The following is a 16,594-nucleotide window of genomic DNA, read 5'->3' as shown; positions in this document are numbered from 1 at the left end:
GCCTAGATGAACGCTGAAATTATGAGTCTTGTCAAGAGGAAGCTGGTGATAAAACGGAGCGTTTTCATCCCCATCAGTGAGTTATAGCTGCGATATGTAATAATGGAGGTTAAAGTCTGCCCATCTATACCCGTCTGCTCGGTTAATGTGAGAAAAAAAATGATAATGCACCTTGTCTGCACATTTTACTCACTCCAGATAGATTTGATGGTGTGATGTATAACTCTCTGCAGCTCTTTGTGTGACATGCATTTTCACACAGCCCTTTATTCATTCGACAAAGTGATTATCTGTGGTTCACACTTGCTCCTTAATTGCCGTCATCTTCAGTAAGAAGTAGGTCAGTTCAAATGTACAAAGTGATCAAGAGCCGGTGGCAGCAGCTGTTCCTAACACAGCCTAGATCTGAGTTTTACATATGGCACTACATAAATTACTTTTTTTATAGAGATTATTTGTCACGAACCATAATACCTTCCACTTTATAAAAATAAAGGCAAAATATCCTGGATGCAGCTCATGTCATCTTGCACTGGTGACATCATTTGGAGCCAGAGTCTGTGCAGTAGTGATCTTTGTGGTTTCGAGTACTCATTACTACTACTACAGTACTCATTCATCCATCCACCTAACTGCAAGCAGCGCTATTGATCAGGAACACATCTGATCAATCATGACCTCTAACCCTTTTTATAGCATCAAAAAACAGATTAAAACCAAACATATCAAAAAAAAAAACTAACACTTCAGTATAAATCAGGGTGATAAGAATGACTGAGAAAGATAGAAACCATCTTTGGAAAAAACATTATTGGCATGAGCTTTAATTTTCTGGTTCGGTCCATGTCCTATTCTAACATGCAAGGGGCGGGGTTTATGACTTATCCTGCAGCCAGCCACCAGGGGGCGATCAAGATGTTTTGGCTTCACTTTTGGGGGGCTGTCATGCTGTCCATCTGTATATACAACTTAGAAAACTAATTTTAATTAGCTTACTAATATATGACAGAGTAAAAGTGGTGGTCGACATATCTGACCTGAAACTTGATAAATGCTGTTTGATAATAATGTAAGTGTTTAAATTACATTATACAAAATTATTACAATATCCCTCAGATCACAAAACCTTTGACAACATTTAACTCAGGCAAAAGACAACAACACCAAATAATTTTACAATTGCCTCCGGTCTCTCCTAATAAGTAAAAAAAATAGTTTGTATCTCCATGTATATAAAACAAACTAATACATATGTTAACAAAGATTGTAAAATCACTGGTTAACTTTTTCAATCATTCCCCTTTTCACTGTCATCACTCTTATCGTATGTGATTTTGTGCTTTTTTTCCCCACATTTGTCAGAATATTTTAATTTGTACATTGAACAGGGTGAGCTCACAAACAACTGCCTTTATTTTAAATGAACTGTTTTATGTGCATTACGTGTGCTGTTTCAGAGAAATGCAGGGTTTCATTACAAAATTACAAGAGCCTTTAAAAATAAAATCTCAATTTACAATCAAAATATATTAAAAACACTTACATTATTTTTTTTTACTATTAAATGATCATTTCAATAGTTGTAACTCGTGCTTTTCTTGTTTTGGAATGAAACTCCTGAACTGTTTTCAGTTTCAGTTTTTTGTCATTATAGAAATGTCTCTGCTGACGAACACGCTTTTGTTGCTGTTGTGTTATTGAATTAGTTGCACAATTTAGTCCTTTACTGTAAGACAGGAGGGGACAGGTGGACAGACTGAAAGACACACAGTCCACCTGTCCCCTTTGGATTTGTGTCTCATTTTCCTTTTGTTTTTGTTCTGCATGTACAGTTTTGTAAAGCAAAATCGAGATGCAATCTCTCGCAGGTCGTCCATCAACAGCATTCAGTCACCGTGAGTTATCACTCTCCGTTACAATATTCTCCTCCTCTCCTCTCCTTTCCTCTCCTTTCCTCTCCTCTCCTCTCCTCTCCTCTCCTCTCCTTTCCTCTCCTCTCCTCTCCTCTCCTCCCCTTCCTTCCTTGTCTCCTCTCCTCTATTCCCCTCTCCTCTCATGGTTGCTCTCCTCTCCTCTCATGTACTCGTTTTTCTCCTCTCTTCTTTCTGTTTTTATCAGCTCTGTGTTTATCTTCTGTCCTCCTTTTTCAAATTGTTTCTTCTCTTTATATTCTCTCTCTCCTCTTCTTTGTCTCTTTTCCTCTCCTCCCCTCTACTTTTCTTTGTTGCTCTCCTTTCTTCTCTTTGTTTCCTCTTCTCTCTTTTTCTGTCCCTGTCTATTTATTCTCTGGTTATCATCTGCTCTCCTCTCCGTTTCTTTCCATCCTCTCCTTTCCTCGTTTCTTATCTTCATTTTCTCTTTCCTCCTCTTTTCTTGTGTGCACTGCTTCCTTCTTTCCTCTCTTCTCCTGTTTCTCCTCCTCCCCTTGTCTCATCTCCTCTCTTTTATCCTCTCCTCTTCTCCTCTGGACCTCCATAAAACTAAATGTCTTCATTGCTGGTACAGTTAAATGTATTTTTGATTATAATATAAAAAACAAGCCATCACAAAGTGCCTCACAGAGCAGAAAAACACAATTACATGTAAATAGCTCAATAACAGCACAGTTGAAGCTATGAGGCCAGCCTGGGTGTAATTTTAAGCGTAAATCGCTGATACATAAACACACTCTGGTCTGAACCAGCCGCTGTGTACTTTGTTGATGGCTGCAGCTCCTCTGCGTTGGCCTCCACAGTAATTCATCTTCCTCTCTGCGCTCTCTGATGTGAATAATTTGTGTATAAATGTTTAATTTTCTCTGAGCGTTGCCATCACCGCAGGCAGTTTGACATTTCCAGTCTGTTTGTTATCACAGACCCCAGGACATCACTTTAAAAGACAATAAGAGCCGAGGCCAAAATTAAACTTCCAGCTGTAAGTTTGCTCCGCTGCCCGGCGATCTGTTGTCTCAATCAATTGAAAGTGCAGATGGAAGGCCAGAGACGCTTATTTAACAACATCACCTGTTTGAGATGACACTATTTTACTGCCAGAACTGACTGTAATTTCTTAGACACCGCCCTTCTTGTGTGTTTGTCACCATGTACATGTGCTTTCTTAAAATGTCTCAGCATCCCTCTCTTTCCTTTCTGTGAACATTTAACACTTCCTGTCTATAGCTCACCTGTCTGTGGATACCTGTCCTGTGTCCTCTGTGTCTTCTGTCTGTCTTTTAGGAGTTATTCTGTCTACTCCTCCCCCGCCCGACGAATCTTGAGGTACAGGTGACCAGATGGAGCAAACTAAACTAACCCATAAAGCCCCATGTAAATAAATCATACTGTGCAGAAGCAGTATGCAATGCCTTCACGTATGGTAGATGGAAATACGGACACATCAAAGGATTTTTGATGGTGTTTTTGATTGTTTTCATGTCTTCAGAAAGAAATCACATTTCACCCGTTAGTGTGACCTCTGACCATATTCCTTCTCAACCCAGGGACCTGTTAACAATGTTACATCCCAGGAATGACCATCACCCATAGCATGTTGGTCATACTGGCTCCATTTACACATGACATGAGTCAAACTGAATTTAAGGATAATATCAGTTTCAGTCGACTTGCATGCCAGCAAAGTTAGCGAGATGTGCCGCATCACATGTCAGGCAGTTACAACTTTTGATAGCTGCTAATTTCTAATTTTTAACCAATCATCCCGTTAACCAGCAGGGAGGGCATTTAATGGCTCAGTGTCGGATATTAGATGCTGCTGCTGTGTTTGCTTGCACTAACCGGCTGAACTAATCTTTCTGAGTAAAGATAGCAACAAAAAGTTTGCAGAGACTTTTCACCAGTGAAGAGGAGTAATATCCAGTGGGGAAGGGGTGAGTCCACCTTTGCCTCTGGGTCATTAGCTAGTTGAGAGGTGCTAGTTTAGGCCATTTGAATGTCCATTTGCACATCCATCTTAACAAAATTGCCACAGTTTCATTTTACTTTCACTTTTGCGGGGTTAATGCGCTAAACATTACATGGTTAGGTGTAGGAAAATATCATAGTACATCAGTTAAATCAACCGTTGATAATTCAACTTTGATGTTTGGTTTTACACGGGGCACAAAAGCCTCTCTCCTGGGTGAAAGTCCTGTGTTTGTTTGATGTATGCACCACTCTTCTCTCCCAGTAACCACTGATAATAGCCATTTAATGGCCTGACAATAGCCAAAATGGCTGCTTAAGCACAGTGAATGTCCTGCCTATAAGCAGTGTCACTAATAACATAGTGATTTTTACATAGATTGACTGTGTAGTAACTATATGCAGTGTTGAAAGCCTCACGCCAAATCACTTAGGCAGATTTGTCATCCTACTGATTGCAGTTACATTCTTTTTGCTGTTTTTATCCTCTGTAATGTTGGCTTTTCTCCTGACTTTGTCTTGTGGAAACACAGACGTACTATACAATAGGTTTCATTTGTGCTGGCACATCCTTGTTGTTCCTTTGTCGCTCAGGCTCTGACAGTTGGTTTTGGTTTTGTTCTGACACGTTTATTTTGATAACTGACATTTTAATATCCCCTGTGATTGTCTGACTTATCGGCACCATCTCTAATTAATTTAGCAGTGTAATGAGGGTTGTCATGGTAGATGGTTGCCCTATTAAAAGATAAGTTCTCATTTTTATACAACACTCACACGCCCATATGTACATTAACCAGTTATTGTTTGCTTTGATTGTTCATCTTCTCCTTACACCCTGCAGAGAAATCTCTTCTTAAAGCAATTTCAGTGTTAAATACAGGGACAGAATCCACGGTACTGTGCAAAAATGAATTCTATAGTTCAGCTGATGCTAATATGAGACTTGAGCAGACTGAGTGGGTATTTTTAGTACTAAATTCCATCTGCCGTGGCTTAGCAAGCAAACAGTCTTTGGAACACAAAGAGGGAATTTCATGCTAAAAGACTTACTTTGGGAGATACCCACTTGATTTGTTAAACGCGGACTTCTGAAGACTTGTAATATCAAACTTTTGAATGCATTTTTGCACAGACAGACTATGGATTTTGTTTAGTTTTTTCTCTTATCCGTAGCCTGTATGGACATAAAGAGCAAGGACAGCAACCATTATCTCTTTCAGTGTGCATATGGGCATGCCTGTGTAGTTAGAAAAATGTGACTCTTTCTTTAAAGTCTCATATGTAACAGGTACACCAAGCAGAAATAGTCAATTAATGTTGTTCCATCAGTTATGAATTTATTTTTACAATCAAAAGGGGCTTTAAAGGGCAACGAGGGCCACTTAATCTACCCAAATGCTGTGAATTCAAGCCTTAAGACTAGTGCTGAGGAGTGTTTAGGAAGGACAAAATAGATGTTTTAGTTTTAAAGACTGAACTGTGATGTCTTTTACTATTTAAACAGCATAGTTTCAGATTTGTTACACTGAATCAAATATATTAACATTTCATTTTGACAGAATGTAGTTCACTTTAGTATATTAAACCAACTTTAGGCTGATGTATGCATTTCTGAAATCCATTGAAAGCTTGCTGTACATCAATCGTTTGAACCTTCACTGAGTAGGAAGCCTTAAAATGTGATGTGTTAAACGCTGCTGCCACTCAACTTGACTCAAGTCAAAAACGACTTGCAACTCACTTAACAAAAGGGCGGTGTGATTTTACTTGGACTCAGGTAATGCTTTCCCATTTCCAGCCAGTCAGTGCTAAATACTCCTGATGATCCACCTTCTTGGGACAAATCTGATAGCGTTCAATCTAGTTGCAGGAAAGAACCGTGAAAAACTAACGTTACTTTACTGAGCACCAGTTAGAAAAAATATTGTGAGAGATATTTTGTCTTGGGGCCTTTTCCACATCCAAACAAAGGAGTAGTGGGTAAGTCATTCAGAGTCGCGTTAAAAACTTACTTGACATTACTTGAATTTACCGCACAACTCACAGTTGGCACAGGTGAAATCAGTATAAAACACCTAAATAAAATCACCTCATGCAGTCAAACTTTTATTCTTCTCATTATTTTGGTTAAAAGTTTATCCCAGAGGATTCCATTTTCTGCCTGACATGTGGGAAGATCTCAGTGATCTCAGTGTAGATGACTGGAAATAAAAACAGACCTCATAATCAGGTCATGTCATGACAAGATAATATAACAACTAAGCAACACATAAACTTTTTTTGCTATGGAGGATTTGAGCTACTTTCTCCATATAACCCTCAAGCATGGTAAGTGAAAGCTTTACCATGGTGAACATCTGTGCTGATGCATCCATAGACCAGCTTGTGTCTGTTTTTTACTTACTGCACTCAGTTATGGGATTAGGATTAGATAATGAAAAATGTGGTGTTATTAGAGGAAGATTGTGTGGCTATGGATGAGACAGTGAACTCCATATGAAAAAAATAACTCATAAAGTCGAGAATATAAAATGTTACTATTGTTTTTCCTTCTCCCATGATGTCTTCTGTGGGTTTGATTCCTGTGTGCAGTAAGGAGCAGCAGCGCTCAGCGAAGGCCATGTCCGTGTGGGAGCAGAGGACCAACCAGCTGAGGAGACACAACATGAGGACAAGCAGCGAGGCACTGTTCAACGAGCTGGACCCCGAGGAGCGCCTCCAGATGTCCTCCGCCCTCCACCTCCATCCTGACATGAAGACTCACCTGGACCGACCTCTCGTGGTGGAGGCCAAGAACGGCGACAAACCCAGCAGGTCTTCTGAAGGAGGACGTGAGGAGGCGGGGGACGATAACTTCCACTCGCACACCAGGAAGCATCACCGGCACCGTGACAGGAACGGCGAGAGCAGGGACGGAGGTGAAGGCCGGGGAGGGAGGCACCACACCCATCACAGCCGGAGCAGAGACCACAACACGGATGGCGCCCAAGCGAAAGAGAGGAGGGGGGACAGCAGCCACAGCCGTGACGGAGGACACAGGCTCCATCACCAGGCCGGCTCTCCTGAGGAGGACGCCAATGACTTCAGAGGAGAAGAAAGGGGGCATCGCCATCATCACTCCCATCGTCCACCAAAGGAGGGAAACGGGATGATAGCAAATGGAGCGCAGGGGGAACGCAGGGGGAAGGGAGGAGGAGGAGGAGGGGATAGCAACGGAGAGAGGAAGGGACGCTGCTCCCGTATGGTCCGAGCTCAGTCCACACTGGATGGAGACGACTGTAAGAGAAACAAAAATGGAACCAAGAGTCACAGGTAAAGACTGCATATAATCTATAAATCAAAATGTTTCTGATGTTGTTGGTGACATTAATTATTATCCTTTGCATTAAACTATTCACACTTAGTATGAGTACAAAACAGTGTTTTTTAAAAGTACAGCATTACATTACCAGAATACAAAAAGCAGCAGCACTCTTAAAAACTTTACAGTTTCAGATCGCTCTGCATTTTCAATGAACAGAAGGCTTATGTTACTGCACCTTTAACAACAATCCTTTCTGCGTCTGATTGGACAAACACAGCAGTCTATTAGCACTTATTTGCCATCACTGTACTTGTGATTTGCAATTGCTGGCTGATCTGGAATCATCAAATCAAGTGTTTGTTAACTCTCCAAAAGTTACTTCTGAACACATTTGAGGTTATAAAACAGACCTGCAGTTGCAGAATCTTGCTTCATTTTCTATCTTTATTGCCTGTTTTGAAGATTTGTTCATAGGCGTAACAGTGGCATGTCATAACATCATCTAAACAGCTATCTACAGCTTGACAGCTCTCTGATTTGGCCCGTATCTGACTGGGCTTAATTAATTCTCAAGAGGATTTTTTTTAAACTTTCATATTCTAAGACACTGTGTCAGCTATAGTCAGAAAAATACACAATTTGCCGCTGTCTGCTGTTATACATAAACACCATATAACTGTGTTTGGATAGAAGTTGAATTTTTTTTTTGCCACATAAGCTGCGGTCTGTTTCCCAGGAGGACGGAAAACTTTCTCGTATGGATCTCATTTGTCAGAAAAAGCTTGAAGCACCCCGAGAGCAAAGTATAATGATGCCTGTGATAAGATACACATCTCTTCCCCCAGGGAGAGGCAGCCAGATGCTGAGGAGGACGGCCTCGCCTCCAGTCCGATGCAGCCGATGCGGAGTAGCCTGAGTCTTGGAGAGAAGCAAGAGGATGCTGACAACCAGAAGAACTCCACCAGGGCCAGCCAGGCCGGCCTCAACAGCAATGCCATCCACATCCCTGTCACCATCACCGCCCCGCCGGGAGAAACCACCATCATACCCAGTGAGTACAGCACGCCATTATCTCATCAAGTGAGCAAGGACTGGGAAGATTGAAGGAAAAGTTTTGCTTTTGAAGTTTCGGACATTATTTGTATTGGATTAAAACCCCACCAGTCATCACTTTACGGCAGAGTAAGTCATTAAAGGTAATTAAGGCTAATTAAGAAAGTCACCACAGACCCAGATCTCAGCAAAGACATTAATGAGTAAAATATTGGCATATAAGGAAACCCAGTCTCACTCCCAACTTGTTAAATACCAGCACTTGGTCAGCTGTCCACTACTGACGCCAAAGAGGCACGGTATCATGTTTTGACCTTCAGAGTAGCTGCCGTTGTATAAAGAGAAAGAAGTTCCTAAAAGGTGGGCAGGAGGAGAAGTTGGTGCAACAAAGTCAGGACTTTCACCCAGGAGAAAGCTGTTTTTGTCCCATGGGAAACCAAAAGTCAACTGAATAATTTTGATAACAACATAGTGTAGTATGCAAGTGTGTGCCAGGCGGTCCCAGGCCAGACGAGATATGTGCTCCCTCCAGCGTGTTCTGGGTCTGCCATGGGGCCTCCTACCGGTTGGACGTGACTGGAACACCTCCAGTGGGAGATGCCTAGGAGGCATCCTTATCAGATGCGGGATCCACCTCAACTGGCCCTTTTCGATGCGAGGGATTAGCAGCTCTACTCTGAGCTCGCTCAATGTATAAGCCACCTTCTGGATGAAACCCCAGGAAGACTAGCTTGTCACCAAGGCGTCAGCTAATGGGGATCCTTATAATAAACAAATAAATAAACTATGATCCTTTTTTTCTAAACCGAACCATGTAACCACATACTTTTGTTGCCTAAACTGAAGAAAGTAAACCTAAAAACGAAGTAAACCTATGTCTGGAGTTTATTTTTAAACTAGACTAGACTATATGGATTTAACGAGTGGAAACAGAGTGATGCTTTTTGTTAAATACTAATATCAGCATCATGCTGGTGCTAACCTGGTATAATGTTCACCATATGTTCACTGTCTTAGCTGAGTGTGGTTGCATGCTAAGATTTGCTAATTAGCTCTAAACCCGCAGTACAGCTAAAGCTGTTGGGAATTACTTTTGCAGGTATTCTGTAACTCCCGTTGCTATTTTTTTAAGCTGAAAAACTACCAAACTATCAGCCCAGGTTTGAAGAAAAATGAAGCAGCTGTTTCGTTGTCACCATGAACAGCTGCTTTATTTTTACTCAAGTAGTGTGAGTTTGTTTTTTGTATGATCTGTCATCTTTAGTTTATATCCTGCAGTGAGAAATGTCCAATTATTCAAGTTATTGATGAGACATTTTATACAATCATAAAACTATATAGACTAACTGCCTGTAATTTGAATGCATTGAAAAGAGATAATTTTTACTAATGTGTGTGCTTCTATGAGCTAATGAGTGTGTTTATCTTTCCACACCAGTGAACAACATTGACTGCGACAACTTCCGACTCAGTGAGGAGAAGAAAGACCTGGAGGAGGAGGAAGCGGCTAATGGGCCTCGGCAGATCCTCCCCTACAGCTCCATGTTCGTCTTCGGGCAAACAAACCCGTAAGTCATAACCGCGAGGTGACTGAGGGGCGTGAAGAGAAATAAGATTGATAGTTTGAGTTGAATTAAGAGCAGCAGAAAGTTGATAAAAAACACTTATCTGATGCCTTCATTACTTAAAGCCTATATATTTGTGGCAATGTACAAAATCATTACACAAAAATCAATAATGCTGACAGACAAGGAAAGATGACGTGCAAAATTCAATTTCAACATGTATATTGATCTGAAATACCACTTATTAAGGTGTAGGAGTCTGGAGCGTTGCCGTTAGGCAGCAGGCAGCGTGGGTACGTGGTGGACTGACCCCCTGGCTACAAAAAGTGGTTATCAGGATGTCGAATGTCTTCTCTGTGGTAGTGAGGGAACACAGCCGGCGCGGCAGATTGAGCAACACCAGTGAGATCAAATTGAGCTTAACTCACAGCACAGCATTGGCTCTGGAATCACAGTGACAGCGGCTGGACTCTCCTATTTTCAGGAGATGGGTGTTGTGACACTTGCAAGACTCCAGCTGACCAACTGTGTATTGAGGTTTTCCCTGGGGATCAAGATGGTCCTCTGCAGTGAAAAGTGTGTGTCTCTGAGAAGAAAGTCATCAGACTGACTGCAGCCTCCAGGTGGCCAATCAAATATCCACCCTGGTACATTGCTCTGTAGTGCAAACACTGTTTAAGTACTGTTTAGTTTGTAATCATCATAACAGAAGATCAAATACTCGCCACAGTGACAACTCTCCTGTGTTTTCCCTTCATGACAACAGTTGTTTGTGCAGTTTGGAGTTTCTGGCCTTCTCAGCATGGCTGGGTGTCGTCCAGGAGAAGCTGCTGCCAACTGGCGACTCCACAGTTCTGCTGGGAGACCCAAATTCTCATATGAGAGAAACCAAGAATAACCTGGTGATCAGAACTCGAGTCGTGCTTTTCATAATGCACTTTTGTTGGGTATTGTAAGAACATTCGCACTCCAAACTTGTCAAACAGTGCCGCTCTGTTAGTGCTTTCGGCGTATGAGCCTGATGCCAAAAGCCACCTCCCGTGTCCGACCAGAATGCGGCTGGACGGCGTCAGATGAGAACGTGGTCATTGACGTGACGTTGTTATTTTATGCTGGCGGACAGCCAAATGGCACCGGGTGTGTCCACATGCAACGTGCACAGACGGCGTTACCTGAGAACGTGGCCAGACAGAAACAAGTTGTGCACTGACGGACAGCATCAGGTAATAATGCTGCAAATAACAAGGTAATATAAAAATAAAAGGAGCATCATGGCATCATGTAAATATAATGGGCAATATTGAGATCAGCAAAATGATTGAGGTTTTGTCTTTGTATCATAGGATAAGTTGACAATGGCAGTTATGGTAGCGGGCCTAATTTATCCTGCATTCATGTTAAAACCCTTCTTTTAAGAAGTAACTCCCATCCTGCGGTGCCTATTAGCTCACCTGGTAGAGCGGGCGCCCCACGTACAGAGGCTGTGTCCTCGCTGCTGCGGCTGCAGGTGGGACTCCAGCCTGCGGCCCTTTGCTGCATGTCATCCCTTCTCTCTCCCCCTTTCATGCTTAAGCTGTTCTATCCTGATAAAGGCAAAAACGCCCAAAAAAACCCTAAAAAATAAGTTACTACCATCCAGTCCTTGTATAACTGGAGTAACAGTTATGTGTTAATGTGCCTCTACTCCTTTATGCTGATGATGTAGCTCTGTTGGCTTTAGACCATGACCTCCAGCACACATTAGGGGAGTTTATAGCTCAGTGCAGTTGGGAAGAGTGCCAGCCCCTCAAATGTGAAGCCATGGTGCTCTGATGGAAAATCAGGGGTTGGTGCCCTAAGGATCTTCTTGATGAGTGAGCAAAAGTTCAAATATGCAGTGGTGGAGGCACTGTGACATGAGGCCGAGAGGAAGCACTTGATTAACCAGTTGATCTGTGTTCCTTACCCATGAACTCTTCATAGGGACTGAAAGAATTAAAAATTTAAACTTACTTAAAAAAGACCTCTGATACAGTTTCTACCTTTAATTATGTCAAATTATTTATCCCAGAAAGTGCAGATTAAATATTCTTTTATTAAGTTATCTTATTAAATGTATTTTTAGTGTCTTATAGACACATACAGTATTTATTACAAAAGTGCATACAGTAAAATATTAACCACACTGTATACAAGCGTATCACACTTACAGGGAATTTAGAAGTCTGACTGCCGAAGGGATAAAAGATTTTGAATGGCGGTTCATTTTACAAGCAGGTAATGCATAACGACACCCTGATGGCAACAGAGAAAATTCACCAAAAGAGCTGCCTCTGTTTTTTTATACAGAGGCAGCTCTTTCAAAGTTGTTACACATTGATTCCATAAAAGACACTGCAAACTCAGATGACCCTGAATCACGAACTACATGTCCATTTCTAGCATTGTTTTAAGAGATGGCATAGTATGTGTGTCCTCCTCGGCCTGTTACTGGACAACATCACCTGGGAGGACATCACAGAGTAAGCTGTCACTACTCTGTGTGTACTTTTAAATTCGTGTGTGTTTATACTTTTGTGATCTTGCAGGGTGCGGCGGCTGTGTCACTACGTGGTTAACCTACGCTACTTTGAGATGTGCATCCTGATGGTCATTACCATGAGCAGCATCGCTCTGGCAGCCGAGGACCCTGTTCAAGCCAACGCACCGCGCAACAACGTGAGTCAGACTGACATCTAGACTTCATAAATAAACATCTAGAAGCACACTGTGGTTGTCAGAAATGTAGTCATACGGGCCGGTATTGCATGAAAATGTGCACGCTCACAAGCACATGAGGACTTGTGCACAGACTGGACTGAGTCATTTAGACTTATTAAGGCCTTCCTTACAAGACATGAAATTTGTCCATACTGAGGAAGAAACAGCAGAAAGTTGCATAGTTGTTGGTCAAATGCTGTCACACTGTTAAAACAGCAGTAGTGGCACATATCCAGTTTGGCAGTACTTTTCTGTACTCTTTATGTCTTTGCGTGACACGTAAGTCCATGTTGGAAATCAGGAGGTAACACATGCAAACAGACGCATGACTTGAGTTTCTGCACTTTGACAGACAAGCACAACTAATTCATATTCTAGTCAGGAGCACAGAGGGAATCTGAGGTGATGTTGTGTGTTGCATATTCGTGTGTGTGTGGGTGTTCAGGCAATCTGTGTTAGCGCAGGGGAGTGCAGAGCTGACAGAGCTTGAGACCTCTGACAGGGCAGAGGAACATGTTGTGCATAACTGGTCTATTCACACACACACACACACACACACACACACACACACACACACACACACACACACACACACACACACACACACACACACACACACACACACACACACACTTCCAAAGTGTCTTAAGCTGCAAACATCTGTCACTGGATCTGATGAGTCATCTCACAGGATGTTTTCTCACTCTCGGTTTTTGCAGGTTCTCAAGTATCTGGACTATGTCTTTACTGGCGTCTTCACTTTTGAGATGGTCATTAAGGTGAGGAGGTTGTTGAAATTGAAGTACAAGTTCATTTTATCATCAAAAACCAGCTGAGCAAGGTATTGATCATTTGCAGGTCAAAAAACATTTAGGATTCTAGGTCTGGTTTTCATTGTTAGTTTAAAAATACATTTTTTTAGACATTTAGGTTACATTAACCCTCTGAAACCTTGGGTAACATGGGTTTATCCTTTAAAAAAAAAACAATTGTAAAAAGGACAAGAAAACTACCTGAAAATATGCATAAAACACCAAGACATAAAAAAGGAAAAAAAAATATCTTCAAAATATTTTAGATTAGAATTTTTTTCTTTAGCTTTTAAAAAATATACATTTTCCAAATCCACAATCTTGCAGTTTGTGGAACATCTCAGGCCAAATTGCTCATTGCCTCTTCCCCCCTTTTTTTCAAAAGAAACCCAAACCAATTCACTCAGCATTCAAATATTTAAATACTTGTTGCAGCTCTGGCAATTTGGGTAATATTGCAATTAATTTTGCAGGCCTAATTTTATAAAGATATCTAGTTGTGTTATGTTCTGCAAAAATGTTTACTGCAATGGCGGCAGCATTGTCACATCACTGGCATTGCTAATCGGGTTTGTGGTATTACATTTCTTATCTGTGATTACACTCTATCTGATTTCCAAATGCTTTCGATAATAAATGCTCCGCATCACTGAAAAATTAAAGGTGCTAAATATTAAAAAAAAGGTCTTGTAAAAATTTTTATGATCTAAGCAGGAGGGAAGTCAGAATAGTTTCTAGACGAGGCCTAAAAACAAAGAGAGTTCCTGTCCCAGCTTGTATATTTTTTTCAGTTATTGTATTACATTTATTCTGCCACTGTAGATGATCGACTTGGGACTGCTCCTCCATCCCGGCTCCTATTTTCGTGACCTGTGGAACATTCTTGACTTCATCGTGGTCAGCGGTGCTCTGGTGGCCTTTGCCTGCTCGTAAGTTAACTTTTCCCACTATTCCTGCTGGCACTTTCTTATCACAGCAAGGTGCTGAATTTTATGTATTTCAGGGATAGATGTAACTGCATCGCACCAAAAGTCACAGTATTTTTAGCTGATGTCACCCTCCCTCCAGTATCCTTGCCTGGAGCGGGCTAGTGTGCTAACACCCTGGGGTTCAGTGCCCCTTTTCCTATTTTGCTCTAACAAACAACTCCAGCGTGCTCATCTGATTGTGTTTGTGCTGCCAGGGATTATTTTGCTGACACGACTGTGTCAAACTCATCTTTCATTGTTATATAAGTCTCCACAGCCCCTCCCTCTAGTCAGGCCATGCACAGTTTGGCTGATAGGTTCAGGAGGGGACAGAAGCTGTCACTTAATTGCAACTCTTGCAGCTCAATACACTGCAGAAGTTATTGCTGAAGAGGTAGTTGAACAAATTATATGTGTTTTGCCATGTTTTTTTTATTTTATATTACTATTTCATTCAAGGATTGACATCTCAGAGTTTCAGAACTTTTTGTGAAACAGCTATGTAGGTGTTAGATCCACCTGGTCTGTGATATGTCTGTATATTTGGAAATAACAGACAATGTGTGGGGGAGTTTTCTTCATGAAGTTCATTATTTTGTATTCTCGGACACCTTGGAAAGTCCTCCATTATCATACTTATGCTATGCCCATTTCCCACATTCAGAAAGAAAAGCTTCAGCAGATCTCTGAATAAACTGCGCCATGTGTTGTATCTCACACAGCTGCACATTTTTGCCTTTTTTTCCACAACTGTTTTGAGTAGGAAAACAGGCAACATTTAACATAACTACATACTGGGTATACTAATGAGTGTTCAGATGGACAAAAATCTAAAATGTCGCTACTCCTGGTAAAGTCCAGTCTATCAGTAACTACATTCACATGCACAAAATAGTCCTTGTTGCAACCCAGTCTCATTCCGAAGTCATCAAATACCGCCACATGGTCAGTGATATCCATGTCAGACACGGTAAAAAAAGCCATCTTTTCACAGTCTGTGTATATATAAAGCTGCAGAACAGCGTCACTTGAAACGCTCCTGGTTAACAAAGTAACTTTAGGAGCTGGAAAGTCCCCACTGAGTGAGTGGAAGAAGTGGTGGATGGGTCCGACAAACACCAGACCGATCCTGGTAATAATGCCTCAGTATATGTAACAGGTGTAAATAGACGCAGCGTCCCAGAACGTCAGAAATAGACACACCAAAGATACTTAATGCGTCATATGTAGGCGTCAAAAGTCGGATACATGATAAGTTGCGTGTGCGAATATGTTGGTTTTCGCCCTTACTCTGAAACCTTTTACATTGTAAATAAAAACAAATACCATTAATAATCCCATTTCATGTATTAATGCGTCCTATATAGAAAAGTAAAACAGCTAAAGCGATACAAATAGGATTTTTTAAAAAAGTTCTCCAGGACTTGTTGGACTTGTAAGCAGAGCCTCCCTCTTTCATTCTTCAACAACCTTTCTTGAAAAGGTTGGCGTTGCGATGCCAAGTCTTTCATAACATTTAAAAGTAGATGTGTCTCTTCTTCTGACCAGAAATGTGGCCTTTTCTTTTGGCCATGCATCTCCACCCAAAAGACTTGCAAAAATGTGGTGACTTGGTTTGTGTACATCGCAGCCATGACAACGCGCAGAGATGACCGTAAACATGCAAGAGGCCATGTATCGCAAACTATGGTTAAGTCAAGTCAAGTCAGCTTTATTTATAAAGCACATTTCATACGATGTAAGCTCAGTGTGCTTTACACGCAACAAATATGCACAAAAAAAAATTGGGTGTGAATGCATATTTAGGTACATACACAGAGAAGGAGAGAAAAGACAAAAGAAATAGTAATATTAATAAAAGAAATATAAATTGTTCAATCTCCACCCACCCACCAATATAGTGTACCCACACAGACAGCTGAGACACAAAAAATGCTCCTAAAACCTAAAAAATAGCAGCATATCCAGAAAATAAATAAATAAATAGCAGCATATGTCTAAATTGGAAAATGATAAATTCAGAAATGGAATATTATGTTTATTTTTTTTATTTACAAACTCAGAATATTGTCACGTTTGGAATAATAATGTAATATTAGTGTGCATGTAAGTGTAGTCAGTGAGAGTCTACTGGCAGCAGAAGAGTTGGTATTGTTGCTGTGGCTTCCTGCAGTTCATTATACCTGGCACACAGATTCAGAAATGAAAATGATCATACATATGCATGAGGTGTTTTGTTATAAGCTGGGAA

The 16,594-nt window shown here is 41.2% G+C and overlaps 1 protein-coding gene across 4 annotated transcripts in view; it reads left to right on the top strand.

Moving 5' to 3' along the window:
* Positions 1-16,594, top strand: part of cacna1bb (calcium voltage-gated channel subunit alpha1 Bb) — a 188,101-nt gene that overhangs the window by 119,064 nt on the left and 52,443 nt on the right. For 2 of the 4 annotated variants that reach the window (XM_088071056.1, XM_088071055.1), the window contains exons 21-28: positions 1,833-1,895; positions 3,216-3,257; positions 6,495-7,214; positions 8,052-8,257; positions 9,698-9,827; positions 12,392-12,521; positions 13,283-13,342; positions 14,198-14,304. In XM_088071056.1, the coding sequence (XP_087927182.1) occupies positions 1,833-1,895; positions 3,216-3,257; positions 6,495-7,214; positions 8,052-8,257; positions 9,698-9,827; positions 12,392-12,521; positions 13,283-13,342; positions 14,198-14,304 (1,458 nt within the window). The remainder of the gene's footprint in view (positions 1-1,832; positions 1,896-3,215; positions 3,258-6,494; positions 7,215-8,051; positions 8,258-9,697; positions 9,828-12,391; positions 12,522-13,282; positions 13,343-14,197; positions 14,305-16,594) is intronic. The other 2 variants (XM_088071057.1, XM_088071058.1) reach the window with 2 other exon arrangements.

This window comes from Plectropomus leopardus, chromosome 20 (assembly GCF_026936395.1).
Source record: "Plectropomus leopardus strain MGB_pleo_1.0 chromosome 20, ASM2693639v1, whole genome shotgun sequence".
Lineage (NCBI taxonomy): Eukaryota > Metazoa > Chordata > Actinopteri > Perciformes > Serranidae > Plectropomus > Plectropomus leopardus.
This window is presented reverse-complemented; position numbering and strand designations above follow the sequence as displayed.